At 43.4% G+C, this 16,714-nt stretch overlaps 1 protein-coding gene across 1 annotated transcript; it reads right to left on the bottom strand.

Annotated features, from left to right (window-relative positions):
- Positions 1-452: 452 nt before the first annotated feature.
- Positions 453-7,102, bottom strand: LOC127040394 (mucin-5AC-like). The gene is made up of 3 exons (XM_050934506.1): positions 6,448-7,102; positions 645-921; positions 453-516 (listed from the first exon to the last, which is right to left on the bottom strand). The coding sequence occupies exons 1-3, from the start codon at positions 7,100-7,102 to the stop codon at positions 453-455; spliced, it is 996 nt and encodes a 331-aa protein (XP_050790463.1).
- Between the last annotated feature and the right edge of the window lie 9,612 nt (positions 7,103-16,714).

Genomic DNA, 16,714 nt, shown 5'->3' with positions numbered 1-16,714 from the left:
TTATTGTTGTCATTTCACCTGGAGACATGGTCTCTGCAGAAGAGGTGGATGTCTCTAGTATAGTAGAGGTGTCTGCCGCTGTGGTCCTAAGAAGTGTAGTAGTAGGAAGAAGAAGTGCGGTTGTCTTTTCTCCTGTAGTGCTACTAGTTATTGCTGTCGTTTCAGGGACAGATGTCATCTCAAGGGGAAGGGTTGATGTTTCTCCTACAGTCGTGGCTACAGCTGTGGTTTCAGGTTGTGAAGCTGTAGAAAGGGGAAGTGTGGTTCTCCCCTCTATTGTTGTAGCACTAATTATTGGTATAGTCTCAGCCAGGGAAGTGGTCTCTTCTGGAGCTGTGGATGTCTCTGGATTAGTAGAGGTGGCTGCAGTTGTGCTCTCAGGGAGTGAAGTGGTAGGAAGAGCAACAATGGTTGTCCCCTCTACTGTCCTGTTACCAAGTAGTGCTGTAGTCTCACCTGGGACTGTGGTCTCTAGAGGAGATGTGGATGTTTCTGCTGTTGCAGAGGTGGCTGCAACTGTCATAATAGACATTGAACTAGCAGGCAGAGTGATTGTGGTTGGCTGTGATGTGGAAGTGCTAATTAGTGTTGTGGGCTCAGCTAGCGAGGAGATTCGATGAGCAGAAGTGGTTGTCTCTGCTAACAGAGAGGTAGCTGCAGTTCTAGTCTTAGCTGTGGAAGCTGTCAGTGGGGCTTTGGTGATGGATTCTGCTCGTGTTGTGAGATACGTTGTTGTGGTCCCAGGTTTGTTTGTGATCACGGGAGCTGCTTCTTTGGTGGTACTCTCTAACGTTGTACTTTTGGTGGTGGTGATGGTAGTGGTTTTAACCATAGGAGTTGTCTGTGTTGTGACATTATTACCTTTATTTTGTTCCATTGGCTTAATGGTTTTCTGGTGGATTATTTCAGTTATTTCACGATCTGTGTAGAGAAAAGTATCTCCATTATACTGTTTTATATAAGGGCTTATACCACATATTGAGTGCAAATCCAAGGAATATGCATATCAGTAATATTGTGAATGTACACGGTGTTTGTTTTAGCTTAAACATTCCAAAATTTCTCCCCAGTTGTGAATTTTTCTATCCATGTTTCTCACAATTTACATATATAATGAATGAGAAATTCACTCTGCAGTTCCCTCTTGAAATCATTTTTGCATTTTGTATTCACTGGGCCTCATTTCTGATTACACTAAAGTTCCCATACACTGCTCCAACAGTGGTTGTAACTATAATTTGCACTCTCTTTAAACCCACTATATTCATAGATTCCAAGGCTGGAGGGGACAACTGTGGTCATCGAGTCCGACCTTCCGGACACCAGAGAACTTCCCGAGAATAACCCCTTTTGAATTAGAGCAGGTCTTAAACAACCTTGATTTTAAAATTACCAATGATGGAGAATCCACATCAACCCTTGGTAAATTTTTCCAATGTTTGATTATTTTCACCTTTAAAAATTTACATTTTTTCCCTTCTGAATTTGTCTAGCTTCAACTTCTAGCTATTGGGTCTTGTAATACTTTTGTCTGCTAGATTAAAGAACTTATTATCAAATATTTGTTCCTAAGGCAGGTCCTTACACATCATTATCAAGTCACCCCTTAACCTGCTGATTCTTAAAGTACGTAGTTTGAGGTCCTTGAAAGCATCACTATAATGCATATTTTTAAATCTTTTAATCATTCTCTGTGCTCTTCTCTGAACCCTCTCCCATTTATCAACATCCTTCTTGAATTGTGGACCCCAGAACTGGACAAAATATTCCAGCAACAGCCCTGTACAGAGGTAAAATAAACTGAGCATGCCTCTAAGAGGAGGTCACTCAGTTGAGCTCACACAAATCAGCTTCGGTGGGAGAAGAGGAGGAGGAGAAGTTCCTCCTCCATAAACTTTAGCCCAGTTGTTAGGGTCGTCAGCTGGATGTGGAAGACAAACTGTTGCACTGAGGATAAAGAAAGTCATTTGGGCAGAGGATCTGGACCCTGTGTCTCCCACATCCTGAGTGAGTGCGCTAAACCAAAGGGTATAGAATCACCCTTGTGTGCTCTCTTTTCTCCTCCCTCCTGTCCTCTTTCATTGTATAGGATTCTAGGTGACTAACTCTGGTTTTGTGAATCGCAGTGATTTCTTAACCATCTGTAAGAGCATCACATTGTTTAACTCCATTTGTGCATCCAAGCTTTAAGTTTTTAAGTTTTAGTTGTTCAGTTCCATTAACTTTAGTGAGACTGCTCAGTTACACACACACTGAAGAACTTGTGTCTTCTTGAATTGGGGCCTTAGTTCTTAATATTTTCATTTCAAGTTTGCAAGAAGTTGTTGTAAATGAGAAATAACTACCAAGAAAAATTCATAGAATTCCCATTCCAATACCCTTTTTTATCAGTTCCTAACCCCTCACTCGTCCATATTTATCGATGTTAACGAACAACTTTAAAGGGTTTTATTAAGCAGTCAACATTATTATAATAAAAAACTTCCATATGTTCTATTTCTTCTTTCTTTTAGGTTCATATCTCCCTTGTTTCCTATACTCTGTGAATTTCTACATTTTGCCACTTGAAACCCAAACAATATCCATCTGTCCTAGGTAGCATGAAACATTCATTTTTGCTATCCTCAAAATACCTCAATTCTAAATGGATAAACTCTCAAAAATGTTTAGTTTGAGTCTTCAAAAGGATGACCACCCAAGAACCTGCTGGTTAAAATGGGTCTAGACGTATGGAGGAGAAAATTCTGCAACTACAAGGGCTACCCAAGAGGAAAACAATGCCCTTACTTGTCAAAGCAGCTGTGGTAGGTGAAAGCGATGTGGTTGTCACAGAGATGGCTGCTGTTGTCTCCCCTCTGATAGGAACGCCCAAAGCGGTTGTGGTCTCAGCTGGCAAAATTGTAAAAAGGGCAGATGTGGTTGTTGCCTGTGTTGTACTGGAAGTGTAAGTTCTTGTGGTCTCAGCAGGGGTAGTGGTGATTGGAGCCGCTGTGCTTCTTTCTGATTCCGTAGCAAAGGATGATGTTTTAGTAGTCTCTGCGAGAACAGTGGTGACAGGGGATGCTGTGGGTGTCCCCCGTTCTGTAGTGGTGCCCAAAGCTATTGGGATTTCAGATGGGGAATTGGTCTCCAGAGCAGATGTGGATGCTTTAGGAGTTGCTGTGGTGGGAGTCAGCATCACTGTGGTCTCAGCTGGAGAAGTCACCGTAACAGCAACTGTGGATGTCTCTGCTAAAGAGGAGGTGACAGCACTTGTGGTTGCGGTGGGATAAGTGACAAGAGGGGCAGTTGTGGTTGTCTCAGCTTCTGTAGAGATGCTGGGAATTCTTGTGGTCTCAGAGGGCAAACTTGTCTCAGCATGTACCGTGGATGTCAACAGTAAAATAGAAGTGACTCCAGTTGTGGTCTCAGTGGGGGATGTGGCCACAGGGACTGGTGTGGTGATAGCCAGAGTGGTGGTTGTTTCAACTGGGGAAGTAGCAGGAAGTGTAACTGTGGTTGTCTCCTCCATTGTAGTGGCAGTAGTTACTGCTGTAGTCTCTGCTGAGAAGCCGGTCTCTAAAGGAGTTGTGAGTCTTTCTGCTATGGCAGACGTCACTACAGGAGTACTTTTAGGTAATGAAGTAGTAAGAAGAGCAATGGTACTAATTATTCCTGTAGTCTCAGTAGAAGAAGTGGTCTCTAGAGGTGCTGTGGAGGTCTCTGGAATAATAATTGTAGCTACAGCTGTGCTCTCAGATAGTGAAATGGTAGAAAGGGCAACTGTGGTTCTATCCTCTAATGTAATTGTGCTGGGTGTTCTTGTAGTCTGAGCTGGGAAAGTGGCCTCTAGCAGAGGAGTGGAGGTCTGTAGTACAGAAGAGGTGGCAGTGGCTGCTGCACTCTGAGTTCGTGCAGTAGTAGAAAGACTAATTGTGGTTGTCTCACCTACTGCCGTGGTACCAGTTACTGTTGTAGTCTCATCTCGGGAAGTGGTCTCCAGAGTGCTAGTGGAGGTCTCTCTAATAGTAGTGTGAGTTGTTATGGTCTCAGCAGGGGTAGTGGTAATTGGAGTAACTGTGCTTCTCTCTGCTGCTGTAGCAATGGGTGCTGTTTTAGTAGTCTCGGTGAGAACAGTGGTGACAGGGGATGCTGTTGGTGTCCCCTGTTCTCTAGTGGTGCCCAAAGCTACTGGGATCTCAGATGGGGAATTGGTCTCCAGTACAGATGTGGACGTTTTAGGAGGTGCTGTGGTGGGAGTCAATGTCACTGTGGTCTCAGCTGGAGAAGTCACCATAACAGCAACTGTGGATGTCTCTGCTAAAGAGGAGGTGACAGCACTTGTGGTTGCGGTGGGATAAGTGACAAGAGGGGCAGCTGTGGTTGTCTCAGCTTCTATAGAGATTCTGGGAATTCTTGTGGTCTCAGAGGACAAACTTGTCTCAAGACGGACTGTGGATGTCAATGGTAAAATAGAAGTGACTCCAGTTGTGGTCTCAGTAAGGGAAGTGGCAACAGGAGCTGGTGTGGTGATAGCCAGTGAAGTGGTAACTTCAATTGGGGAAGTATTTGGAAGGCCAACTGTGGTTTTCTCCTCAGCTGTAGTGGTTCTAGGTAATTCTGTAATCTCTGTTAGGAGAGTGGTCTCTAGAGGAGCAATAGATGTCTGTGGAAAAGAAGAGGCAGCTGCTGCTGTGCTCTGAGGTAGTGTAGTAGTAGGAAGACTAATTATGGTTGTTTCTTCTAATGTTGTGCTACTAGTCATTGCTGTAGTTTGAGCTGCAGAACTCGTCTCTATTGGAGAGGTGGAGGTTATTCCCATGGTAGAGGTGGCTGCAGCAGTGGTTTCAGGATGTGAAGTGCTAAGGAAGGGAAGGGTGGTTGTCCCTTCTATTGTAGAAGTACTAATTATTGGTGTACTCTCAGCTGGGGAAGTGATCTTTAGCGTAACTGTGTTGGTCTCTGGCGAAGTTGACGTGGCTATAGCTGTGCTCCCTGGTAGGGCAGTCACAGGAATGGGTACAGCAGTTGTCCCCTCTATTGTAAAAGTACTAGTTAATGCTGTAGTTTCAGCTACAGAAGATCTCTGGAAAGGAGAGGTGGGTGTTTCTGTTGTGATAGAGCTGGCCATAGCTGTGCTTTCGGCTTGTGAAGTTGCAGAGAGGGAAAGTGTGGTTATCACTTCAGCTCCAGTGGTACTAGTTATTGTTGTCCTCTCTGTTGGGGTTAGGGTTTCTAAACGAGTTGTAGATGTCTCTGGAAACATTGAGGTGGCTGTAGCTGTGCTCCCAGATTCTGAAGTTGTCAGAAGGGGAAGTGTGGTTGTCTCTTCACTTCTAGTACTATTAGTCATTGCTGTAGTTTGAGCTGCAGAAGTCATCTCTAGAGGAGACATGGGGGTTATTTCTATGGTAAAGGCGGCTGAAGGAGTGGTTTCAGATTGTGAAGTGCTGAGAAGGGGAAGAGTGCTTGTCCGTTCTGTTGTAGAAGTTCTAATTATTGATGTAGTCTCAGCTGGGGAAGTGGTATTCAGTGTAACTGTACTGCTTTCTGGAGCAGTTGATGTGGCTGTGGCTGTATCTGTGCTCGCAGGCAATGTTGTCGCGGGATTAGGAACAGTGGTTGTTACCTCTATTGTAGAAGTACTAATCATTGCTGCAGTTTGAGCTGCAGAAGTCGTCTCTAGAGGAGAGGTGGAGGTTGTTCCCAGGGTAGATGTGGCTGCAGCAGTGGTTTCAGACTGTGAAGTGCTAAGACGGGGAAGGGTGCTTGTCCCTTCTACTGTAGAAGTACTAATTATTGGTATACTCTCAGCTGTGAATGTGGTCTCTTGCAGAACTGTGATTGTTTCTGTAGCAGTTGAGGTGGCTGCAGTTGTTCTTTCAGGTTGTGAAGTTGCAAGAGGGGAAAGTGTGTTTGTCACTTCAGCTCCAGTGGTACTAGTTATTGTTGTTCTGTCTGTTGAGTTTGTGGTTTCTACAGGAGTTGTGGAGGTCTCTGGAAACGTTGAGGTGGCTGTTGCTGTGCTCCCAGGTTCGGAAGTTGTCAGAAGGGGTAGCATGGTTGTTTCTTCTCTTCTAGTGCTACTGGACATTGCTGTAGTTTGAGCTGCAGAAGTAGTCTCTAGAGGAGAGGTGGAGGTTATTCCCATAGTAGAAGTGACTGCAGCACTGGTTTCAGGTTGTGAAGTGCTAAGAAGGGGAAGAGTAGTTGTCCCTTCTATTGTAGAAGCACTAATTATTGGTGTAGTCTCAGCTGGGAAAGTGGTCTTCAGCGTTAGTGTTGTGGTTTCTGGCACAGTTGAGGTGGCTAGAGCTGTGCTCGCAGGCTGTGTAGTCCTGGGATTAAGAAGCATCGTTGTCTCCTCAATTGTAGAAGAACTAGTTATTGCTGTAGTTTCAGCTGCAGAAGTTGTCTGGAAAGGTGAGGTGAATGTTTCTGCTGTGGTAGAGCTGGCTATGGCTGTACTTTCGACTTGTGAAGTTGCAAGGAGGGAAAGTGTGGTTGTCGTTTCAGTTCCAGTGATACTAGTTATTGTTGTCCTCTCTGTTGGGGTTGTGGTTTCTACAAGAGTTGTGGAGGTCTCTGGAAAATTTGAGGTGGCTATTTCTGTGCTCCCAGGTTCAGAAGTTGTCAGAAGGGGAAGCGTGGTTGTTTCTTCACTTCTAGCGGTACTAGTCATTGCTGTAGTTTGAGCTGCAGAAGTTGTCTCTAGAGGAGAGGTGGAGGTTGTTCCCGGGGTAGATGTGGCTGCAGCAGTGGTTTCAGATTCTGAAGTGCTAAGAAGGGGAAGGGTGCTTGTCTCTTCTACTGTAGAAGTACTAATTATTGGTGTACTCTCAGCTGGGGAAGTGGTCTCTTCCAGAACTGTGATTGTTTCTGTAGCAGTTGAGGTGGCTGCACTTGTTCTTTCAGGTTGTGAAGTTGCAAGAGGGGAAAGTGTGTTTGTCACTTCAGCTCCAGTGGTACTAGTTATTGTTGTCCTGTCTGTTGAGTTTGTGGTTTCTACAGGAGTTGTGGAGGTCTCTGGAAACGTTGAGGTGGCTGTTGCTGTGCTCCCAGGTTCGGAAGTTGTCAGAAGGGGAAGCGTGGTTGTTTCTTCACTTCTAGCGGTACTAGTCATTGCTGTAGTTGGAGCGGCAGAAGTCGTCTCTAGAGGAGACGTGGAGGTTCCTCCTATGGTAGAGGTGGCTGCATCATTGGTTTCAGGTTGTGAAGTGCTAAGAAGGGGAAAGATAGTTGTCCCTTCTATTATAAGAGTACTAATTATTGTTGTATTCTCAGCTGGGGAGGTGGTCTTTAGTGTAATTGTCGTGGTTTCTGGTGCAGTTGAGGTGCCTATAGCAGTTCTCGCAGGCAGTGTAGTCGTGGGATTAAGAATAGTGGTTGTTGTCACCTCTATTGTAGAAGTACTGGTTATTGCTGTAGTTTCAGCTGCAGAAGTTGTCTGGAAAGGTGAGGCGGATGTTACTATTGTGGCAGAGCTGGCTACAGCTGTACTTTTGGCTTGTGAAGCTGAAGGGAGGGAAAGTGTGGTTGTCACTTCAGCTCCAGCGGTACTAATTATTGTTGTCATCTCTGTTGGGGTTGTGGTATCTACAGGAGATGTGGAGGACTCTGGAAAAGTTGCGGTGGCTGTAGCTGTGCTCCCAGGTTCTGAAGTTGTCAGAAGGGGAAGCGTGGTTGTCTTTTCACTTCTAGTGGTACTAGTCATTATTGTACTTGGAGCTGCAGAAGCCGTCTCTAGAGGAGAGGTGGAGGAGGTTATTCCCATGGTAGAGGTGGCTGCAGCAGTAGTTTCGGATTCTGAAGTGGTAAGAAGGGGAATGGTGCTTTTCCCTTCCACTGTAGAAGCACTAATTATTGGTGTACTCTCTGCTGGGGAAGTGGTCTCTTGCAGAACCATAGTTGTTTCTGGAGCAGTTGAGGTGGCTGCAGTTGTGATTTCAGGTTGTGAAGTTGCAAGAAGGGAAAGTGTGGTTCTCACTTCAGCTCCAGTGGTACTAGTTATTGTTGTCCTCTCTGTTGTGGTTGTGGTTTCTACAGGAGTTGTGGAGGTCTCTGGAAATGTTGAGGTGGCTGAAGCTGTTCTTCCAGGTTCTGAAGTTGTCAGAAGGGGAAGTGTGGTTGTCTCTTCACTTCTAGTGCTACTAGTCATTGCTGTAGTTTGAACTGCAGAAGTCTTCTCTATTGGAGAGGTGGAGGTTATTCCCATGGTAGAGGTGGCTGCAGCAGTGTTTTCCATTTGTGAAGTGGTAAGAAGGGGAAGAGTGCTTGTCCTTTCCACTGTAGAAGTACTAATTATTGGTGTACTCTCTGCTGGGGAAGTGGAGTCTTGCAGAACCTTTGTTGTTTCTGGAGTAGTTGAGGTGGCTGCAGTTGTGCTTTCAGGGTGGGAAGTTACAAGAAGGGAAAGTTTGGTTGTCTCGTCATTTCCAGAGGTACTAGTTATTGTTCTCCTCTCTTTTGTGGCTGTGGTTTCTACAGGAGACGTGGAAGTCTCTGGAATGGCTGAGGTGACTGTAGCTGTGCTCCCAGGTTCTGAAGTTGTCAGAAGGGGAATTGTGCTTTTCTCTTCACTTCTAGTGGTACTAGTCATTACTGTAGTTTGAGCTGCAGAAGTCGTCTCTATTGGAGAGGTGGAGGTTATTCCCATGGTAGAGGTGGCTTCAGCAGTGGTTTCAGACTGTGAAGTGCTAAGAAGGGGATGGGTGCTTGTCTCTTCCACTGTAGAAGAAGTAATTATTGGTGTACTCTCTGATGGGGAAGTGGAGTCTTGCAGAACCGTGGTTGTTTCTGCAGCAGTTGAGGTGTCTGCAGTTGTGCTTTCAGGTTGTGAAGTTGCACGGAGGGAAAGTGTGGTTCTCACTTCAGCTCCAGTGGTACTAGTTATTGTTGTCCTCTCTGTTGTGGTTGTGGTTTCTACAGGAGTTGTGGAGGTCTCTGGAAATGTTGAGGTGGCTGAAGCTGTTCTTCCAGGTTCTGAAGCTGTCAGAAGGGGAAGTGTGGTTGTCTCTTCACTTCTAGTGCTACTAGCCATTGCTGTAGTTTGAACTGCAGAAGTCTTCTCTATTGGAGAGGTGGAGGTTATTCCCATGGTAGAGGTGGCTGCAGCAGTGGTTTCTGGTTGTGAAGTGCTAAGAATGGGAAGTATGGTTGTCCCTTCTATTATAGGAGTACTAATTATTGTTGTATTCTCAGCTGGTGAGGTGGTCTTTAGCGTAACTGTCGTGGTTTCTGGTGCAGTTGAGGTGGCTATCACTGTACTCGCAGGGAGTGTAGTTGTGGGATTAAAAATAGTGGTTGTTGTTACCTCTATTGTAGAACTACTGGTTATTGCTGTAGTTTCAGCTGCAGAAGTTGTCTGTAAAGGTGAGGTGGATGTTTCTGTTGTGGCAGAGCTGGCTATAGCTGTGCTTTCGGCTTGTGAAGCTGCAGGGAGGGAAAGTGTGGTTGTCACTTCAGCTCCAGTGGTACTAGTTGTTGTTGTCCTCTCCATTGGGGTTGTGTTTTCTACAGGAGTTGTGGAGGTCTCTGGAAACGTTGAGGTGGCTGAAGCTGTTCTCCCAGGTTCTGAAGTTGTCAGAAGGGGAATTGTGCTTGTCTCTTCACTTCTATTGATACTAGTCCTTGCTGTAGTTTGAGCTGCAGAAGTCGTCTCTATTGGAGAGGTGGACGTTGTTCCCATGGTAGATGTGGCTGCAGCAGTGGTTTCAGATTGTGAAGTTCTAAGAAGGGGAATGGTTCTTGTCCCTTCTACTGTAGAAGTATTAATTATTTGTGTACTCTCTGCTGGGGAAGTGGTCTTTTGCCGAACTGTGGTTGTTTCTGGAGCAGTTGAAATGGCTATAGTTGTGCTTTCAGGCTGTGAAGTTGCAGGGAGGGAAAGTATGGTTGTCACTTCAGCTCCAGTGGTACTAGTTATCGTTGCCCTCTCTGTTGAGTTTGTGGTTTCTACAGAAGTTGTGGAGGTGTCTGGAAAGTTTGATGTGGCTGTTTCTGTGCTCCCAATTTCGGAAGTTGTCAGAAGGGGAAGCGTGGTTGTGTCTTCACTTCTAGTGCTACTAGCCATTGCTGTAGTTTGAACTGCAGAAGTCTTCTCTATTGGAGAGGTGGAGGTTATTCCCATGGTAGAGGTGGCTGCAGCAGTGGTTTCTGGTTGTGAAGTGCTAAGAATGGGAAGTATGGTTGTCCCTTCTATTATAGGAGTACTAATTATTGTTGTACTCTCTGCTGGGGAAGTGGTCTCTTGCAGAATCGTGGTTGTTTCTGGAGCAGTTGAGATGGCTGCAGTTGTGCTTTCAGGTTGTGAAGTGGCAAGAAGGGAAAGTGTGGTTGTCTCATCATTTCCAGTGATACTAGTTATTGTTGTCCTCTCTGTTGTGGTTGTGGTTTCTACAGGAGTTGTGGAGGTCTCTGGAAAAGTTGAGGTGGCTGTAGCTGTGCTCCCATTTTTGGAAGTTGTCAGACGGGTTGTCTCTGCACTTGTAGTGGTACTAGTGATTGCTGTAGTTTGAAAAATAACAATTTAAATACTGTTCCTGTAGTGCGGCCCGCAATTATACTCTACGTAATTTTGACTATACGCAGTTTTCGCTTTACGTGCTGACCGCAGAACATAACCCCAGCGTAAGATGAGACAGACCTGTATTTTCAATTTTTTTCATTTCAGAACTGTGAGGAAAAGCTAACTAACTTTCAATCTGCCAATGTATGTCACTGTGATGTGGATAAAAACCTAGTTATGAGTAGGTTAGGAAACCACCAAAGTATGATCAAAGCCAAGTCTCCAGAGTTAAAGACTAGGTCACTAACTTATTAAACTATGATAGCCCTACATGCTTGTCATCCCAAAAGAATCATTCTCTCTCTCTTTGTGAGATAGCTGTACGTCCAAAGTCATCTAGATCAAATGTTCTTAAGGAGGGGCCCATTCTATTAATAATTGCTCATCGCTTTTTTGCTGTAACACTCCATGCCATCACAATCCATTCATGTTTAAGTTCCCTGAGTCACTTAGCAGACTAATTTACTGCTGAAGAGAAATCACTGTTTCTATAATGCTTGTGACACCAACCAGGAAACTCAAAGTCAATATTCTGCTTCAGCTAGTGCTATTGTGGACTAGGAGGGGAAGGAAAGGGATTGGGGCTCTATACTCAAGCGTGTGTCTACACTACAGCTGCTACAGTGCTCCAGGAAGTCTGGGGTGGAGCAGGGTCTTGATCCTGGCTTTCACAAGCCCCAAGCTACCACCCTAACCCCGAGGCCATCCTTCCTCTCAGGCCCTTTAACCTTCCTGCAGCTTTGTCTTTCCATCTCTCAGACAGAAATGCTAATTTACGACCTCTCTAAAGCACTTTGACTCCAGTTCAGCATAAGTATATGCTTAACTCTAAGCAGACATGCTACATTCCAGTGACTTCAGTGGGATTTAAGCACATGCGTGTTTTGCTGAATTGGGACTTTTGAGAGCTATCTAGCCATCTAATTTCCTACAGGAAAACAAGTTTCCCATAACTTTTTCCCCCGCAGAAAATGTCAGTTTGTCAAAATTGATTAAACTGTCTATGAGCAAGAACCAGTTTAAACAAATCTCTCAATTTGAAAAAAAAATTGGAAAAAAATATTTCAAAATGATCAGAACATCCCATTTTGACATTTTCAGAATGCAAAGTTTAGTTTTTTGAGTCAAAATGAATTTTTGTTTTGAAATTTTAGTTAATTTATACTAAAAAAAAATCAAAGATAAAAAGGTGAAAATCAAAATGAAACATTTTGCAATTATCAAAACAAAATGCGTTGACCAATCTGACCGAATTGAACTTTTGGGGGATATCTGTTCATGAAAATTTGCAAGATTTTCACTTTGTCCTGTTTTAGGAGGGGGGGAATGTTGAAATCTTGAAAAAAATCTCATGAGAGGAAAATTGTTTCCTGCTCTGCTCTAAGTCATTAATAATATTTGCTATTGCTGTAAAAACTCAGGATCTGAAACCTGGACGCCATCAAGAAGTGATTTGTTCTGACATAGAAATTACACTTGACATTTTAGGGTATTTTTAGGACTGATTTACAGTGGGTATGTCTAGGGTACAATAATCCAAGCCTTCTCTCCGACTTCCCATCGTGCCTGGACTGTCCTTTCTGATCCTCCCAACCCCTCCTCCAAACCCTCCTTTTCCCACCATTACCTAAACAGCTACCCTCTAATTCTCTGTACATTGTAACCAGGATGGGTGTGCCACCCTTTCTCCTGCTCTTTTGTCTCTATCTTGTCCTTTTAGATTATAATTTCTCTAGGGCAAGGCTCTGCCCTTTTACATATTTTTTTGACAAGGGTGTGGCGTGCTTTGGGACACTAAAAATAACAAACACGGTAACCATACTAAAAGTACATGCCGTTACTAGGTGAGCAGGTGCAAATCTCTTGCGTAGGAGCAGCAACTTCTGGTTTAGAGGGAGAAACCCTGTGCCCTTTATATAACAAAGTTAACCTTCTGTTCTGACCCACCCCGATCTATGTGCCCTATGTTAAACGGCTGACTCCCGCCCTTACCTGGAACAAATTCAACATATCTACTGTCTTTTTCTAAATACCACATGATGCATTCATTTCTCATCTTAATTATCTAGCTGTGGTCTCCTCTACTACCATAGTATCTGCACACCACACAATCTTTAATGTATTTACCCTCACAAAACTGATATGCTGTCGGGCAGTGCTATTAGCTCCCTTTGACAGATAGGGAGACTAAGTGACTTACCCAAGGTCACACAAGGAATCTGTGGCAGAGCAAGGAATTGAACCCAAATCTCTGAGTAACCTCCTGCCCAGTGGACCATCCTGATTTGCTTATTACTGGCTTTAAGCAATCAGAGGTAAGCAATCAGGCTGTCTGAAAGGCAATCAGCTACACTTATACAGAACACCATCTTTATAAGCCAACACCATCTTTGCATCATGATATTTCAAGGTTTACAGGAGTCTCTGTGTCCTTTTCAGAAACTTAGCCACTAATATGGAATCTTACTACCAGACGGATTGCAAAACTGGTAATAAAGGGCTGCTGAAAACATGAAATATCAAGAGACCTTTCCAGGAAAAGACAGACACTTTTTCCCGGAGGAGCATTCAAGTTTACCAATGGTAACTGCTTACAAAGTGCAAATAACCCAACTGATAGCATGCACTATCAGCAGCATTGTCCACCTAATTCCTACCCACTTTACCAGCCTGAGGATATTCAGTCCATGCCCAGATTAGAGGCACCTGCGAGAATCCATGGGCATTTGCCAAACGTTTCTCTGATGTTTCCTGGCGTTCAGTAGGTCATGTGGAAATCCACATACCTGTTGAGTGTGCAAGGCTTGTGGCACACAAGTAGTTAACCCTTTGGCCATTTATTGTCATAATATTGGTCCGGGTCATGCCCTTTTGACCCCATCAGTGAGATCTCCAGAAATCTGAAGATCTGCACCAGGGATCAGAGGGAGTCAGGCAGGTGAGCAAAGTGAGGAGTGGGTGATGAGGTCAGAGTGAGGGCATGGTTATGTATATTTTCCCCCTCCCTTTGTTGGCACTATGCAGAGTCTTCTGGAAGTGTGATACAGAGAGAAGCTGTTATATTTATGCATCCCCATCACATCTATTTAAGACAGGTTTCAGGGGCAATTGTGGCCAGTGTCCCCTGTGGATTCACAGGCTTTGAGGGCTAGATCTTCACTTCCTTTCATGGGTGGTTTACGGGTTAGACAAGCCCAGCTCCTGGTGGCAGAATGTAGAGGACATTCTGCAAGTGAAAATTCACTAACTTCCCTGCCCCCTATGCAGGTTTACTTACAGTATATGGGTGGGATCTAGTCTATTGCTGGTAAAACCTCATCAGACACTCCTCAGTGAATGCGGTATGTAATCCTATACACATGTCAGTGCAGTGCAGCTTGGATTGATGCCCAGGAAATATCGCCTTTCATACACCCTTGATGAGTATTGTACTAGACAGCTAGGTCGGATTCTGATCTCGGTTACACCAGCGAGAAAACACAGCAAAAAATACTGTAGGGTTTTATACCTGCAAATAAAACTCAATGTTGGACAAGACACTTTTATAATTACCTACAATGTACTGGGTCTAAATTCTCTTTGGTCAGCTTTATAGAACCATAGAACTGTCGGGCTGGAAGGGACCATGAGAGGTCACCAAGTCCAACCTCCTGGACTGTGCCAGGACCAAGTAAGCCTAGAGCATCCCTGACAGGTGTTTGTCCAACCTGGTCTTAAAAACCTCTAATAATGGGGAGTCCACAACCTCCCTTGGAAGCCTATTCCAGAGCGTAACTATCCTTATAGATAGAAATGTTTTCCTAATATCTAACCTAAATCTTCCTTGCTGTGGATTAAGCCTATTACTTCTTGTCTTGCCTTCAGTGGACATGGAGAAAAATTGATCAGAGTCCTCTTTATAACAGCCCTTACCATTTTGAAGACTGTTATCAGGTTTCTGCTCAGTCTTCTTTTCTCAAGACTAAACATGCCCAGTTTTTTAACCTTTCCTCACAGGTGAGGTTCGCTAAACCTTTGATCATTTTTATTACTCTCTTCTGAACTCTCTCCAGTTTATCCACATCTTTCCTAAAGTGTTCCCCGGACACAGTACTCCAGTGGAGGTCTCACCAGTGCCAAGTAGAGCAGGATAAGTCATAGATTCCTAGACTCTAGGACTGGAAGGGACCTCAAGAGGTCATCGAGTCTAATCCTCTGCCCTCATGGCAGGACCAAATACTGTCTAGACCATCCCTGACAGACATTTATCTAACCTACTCTTAAATATCTCCAGAGATGGAGATTCCACAACCTCCCTAGGCAGTTTATTCCAGTGTTTAACCACCCTGACAGTTAGGAACTTTTTCTCCAAATATCTCCAACAATTATCTCCAGTGTCTTACATACAACATTCCTGTTAATACAGGATTACTCCTGGAGTATTAAATACATCTAATGACGAATATTGGCTGCGATTTTCAAAGGAGTGCAGATGAGTTAGATCCTCAATTCCCATGGGATGGGGGCATCTAATTCCATTAAACCCCTTCAAAAATCCCAACTGTATGTCTGGAAACAGGCTTTTTAAAATATAGCCAAAGACCAAGCTTAAAAGCATACTTATATTTCTGCTAAAAAGGCTGTCACAAATTCCCTGCTTGTTGCCTTCAAACAAAATCAGAAATGTCACATTCTCACAGTAGCCACTCTGACTGCATTAGCAGCATGACCGCAGTGTATTAGCATAAACCTAATTCTTATGAAGAGCTGAATCATAATGTATCTCTTAATTGATCTTAATCGACATAGTACAATCTCCAAAAGACTAAGCATAAATAATAAGGTGTGTAATTTTCAAAAGTGCCTAAAAGTATTTAATGCTTTAGTCACTTTTGAAAATGAGACTTAGGGTAAAATTTTCAACATCAGTTATGTGATTTAGGAGCTTAAGTCTTATTTTCAAAGGCAACGTATGGTCAGATTTTTAAAAGTATTTATGCACCTAATGGGATTTTCAAAAGCAGCTAGGTACCTATTTGCATGTTGGTGCCTGAATGTCTTTACAAATCAGGTCCTTAGGTGCCTAAGTCCCACTGATGTCACATTTTCCAAGTGACTTGGGCACTTCAGTGATTTAGGCTCCTGAGTCACTTTTAGATGCCTTTGACAAGTTTATGTTTAGGATCCCAAGACACTTGGCTGCTTTTAAAAAGTCTACACAGATTGAAAAATTTGTAATTGAAGATAACTTTCATTAACTCATCAAACAAATGTAATATTTCTCACCAAGGTGATTTTTCCTATATGCCATTTTAAAAAAACTTTCATCATTATAAAGATATTGAAGGATTAGATTAATGAGCCGTTTATGAGCAGTTCAATATACAGGTGTGTCATAGGATTTGCTAAATGAAATGCAATTAATTCATTATAAAACTTGTTTATTCTTTAAGTAACTTCCGTACAAAAGTTTCGAGAAGAAATTCCTCTGTATTATCCTGTTAGAGTAGCTGCTGAAAGCTTGATTTGAGGTGTGTGCTCTAAAATGACATTGTGGTAATCAAGATACAATGCCCCTTAGGAAAAAACTAAGGCTCATTATTTTCTCACTTTTAATCAGAGGTAAATCCTGAGTAACTTCATGGAAGTAAGTGGAATTTCCTTTGGATTTACACTGACATAAGAGCAAAATTTGGTCCCTTGCCTGTAGTTTTCGGTAACAGTCATTTCATTTTTTTCAAAAATCTAAGCCTTTAAAATATATATCCGCAAATTTTCTCTCCTGTCAAAGTAGTAAAAAAATAAAACTTACCTGAAACACAGCATAATACCAGGATTATACATATATTCTGCAGTTTACACCGAGGTAAATGTAATGTCCAGTCCATCTCTATTTTCTTGGAATTATAGTCTTACTAATTTAGTCCAAAATTCCCTTTCTCTATTGCTGTACTCTTTATGATAAGAGAATAACTCTGACAACCAGCGAAGAAGAGGACTCTGACAACCAAGATATAGTGTTGTTAACCTACAGTATCTTGCATAATGCTAGCACTTTGGGTTTGGTGACATGACACACCCAGCTGCACCTCACAGCACAGGGGTTTTAAAATTAGAATATCATACCTTCCCGCTAGGTAAGGAAAATAAGAAACTGGTGCCTTGAAAAGGTCAATGTGCATTATTCAA

Source organism: Gopherus flavomarginatus, chromosome 24, assembly GCF_025201925.1.
Source record: "Gopherus flavomarginatus isolate rGopFla2 chromosome 24, rGopFla2.mat.asm, whole genome shotgun sequence".
In the NCBI taxonomy this organism is placed as follows: Eukaryota; Metazoa; Chordata; order Testudines; family Testudinidae; genus Gopherus; species Gopherus flavomarginatus.
The sequence above is the reverse complement of the archived record's forward strand: the minus strand, read 5'-3'. Positions and strand labels throughout refer to the sequence as shown.

Bases quoted from the DNA above. Each gene is read 5' to 3' on its own strand.
- LOC127040394 (XM_050934506.1), bottom strand. From the start codon at position 7,102: ATGACTAGTACCGCTAGAAGTGAAGAAACAACCACGCTTCCCCTTCTG. The intron at 922-6,447 runs GTACAGCCATAG...TTCTCTACACAG, and splicing joins TGCAACTTCACAAGTCGAAA to ATCGTGAAATAACTGAAATA. The intron at 517-644 runs GTTAGCAGAGAC...CTATTATGACAG, and splicing joins AGAACTGCAGCTACCTCTCT to TTGCAGCCACCTCTGCAACA.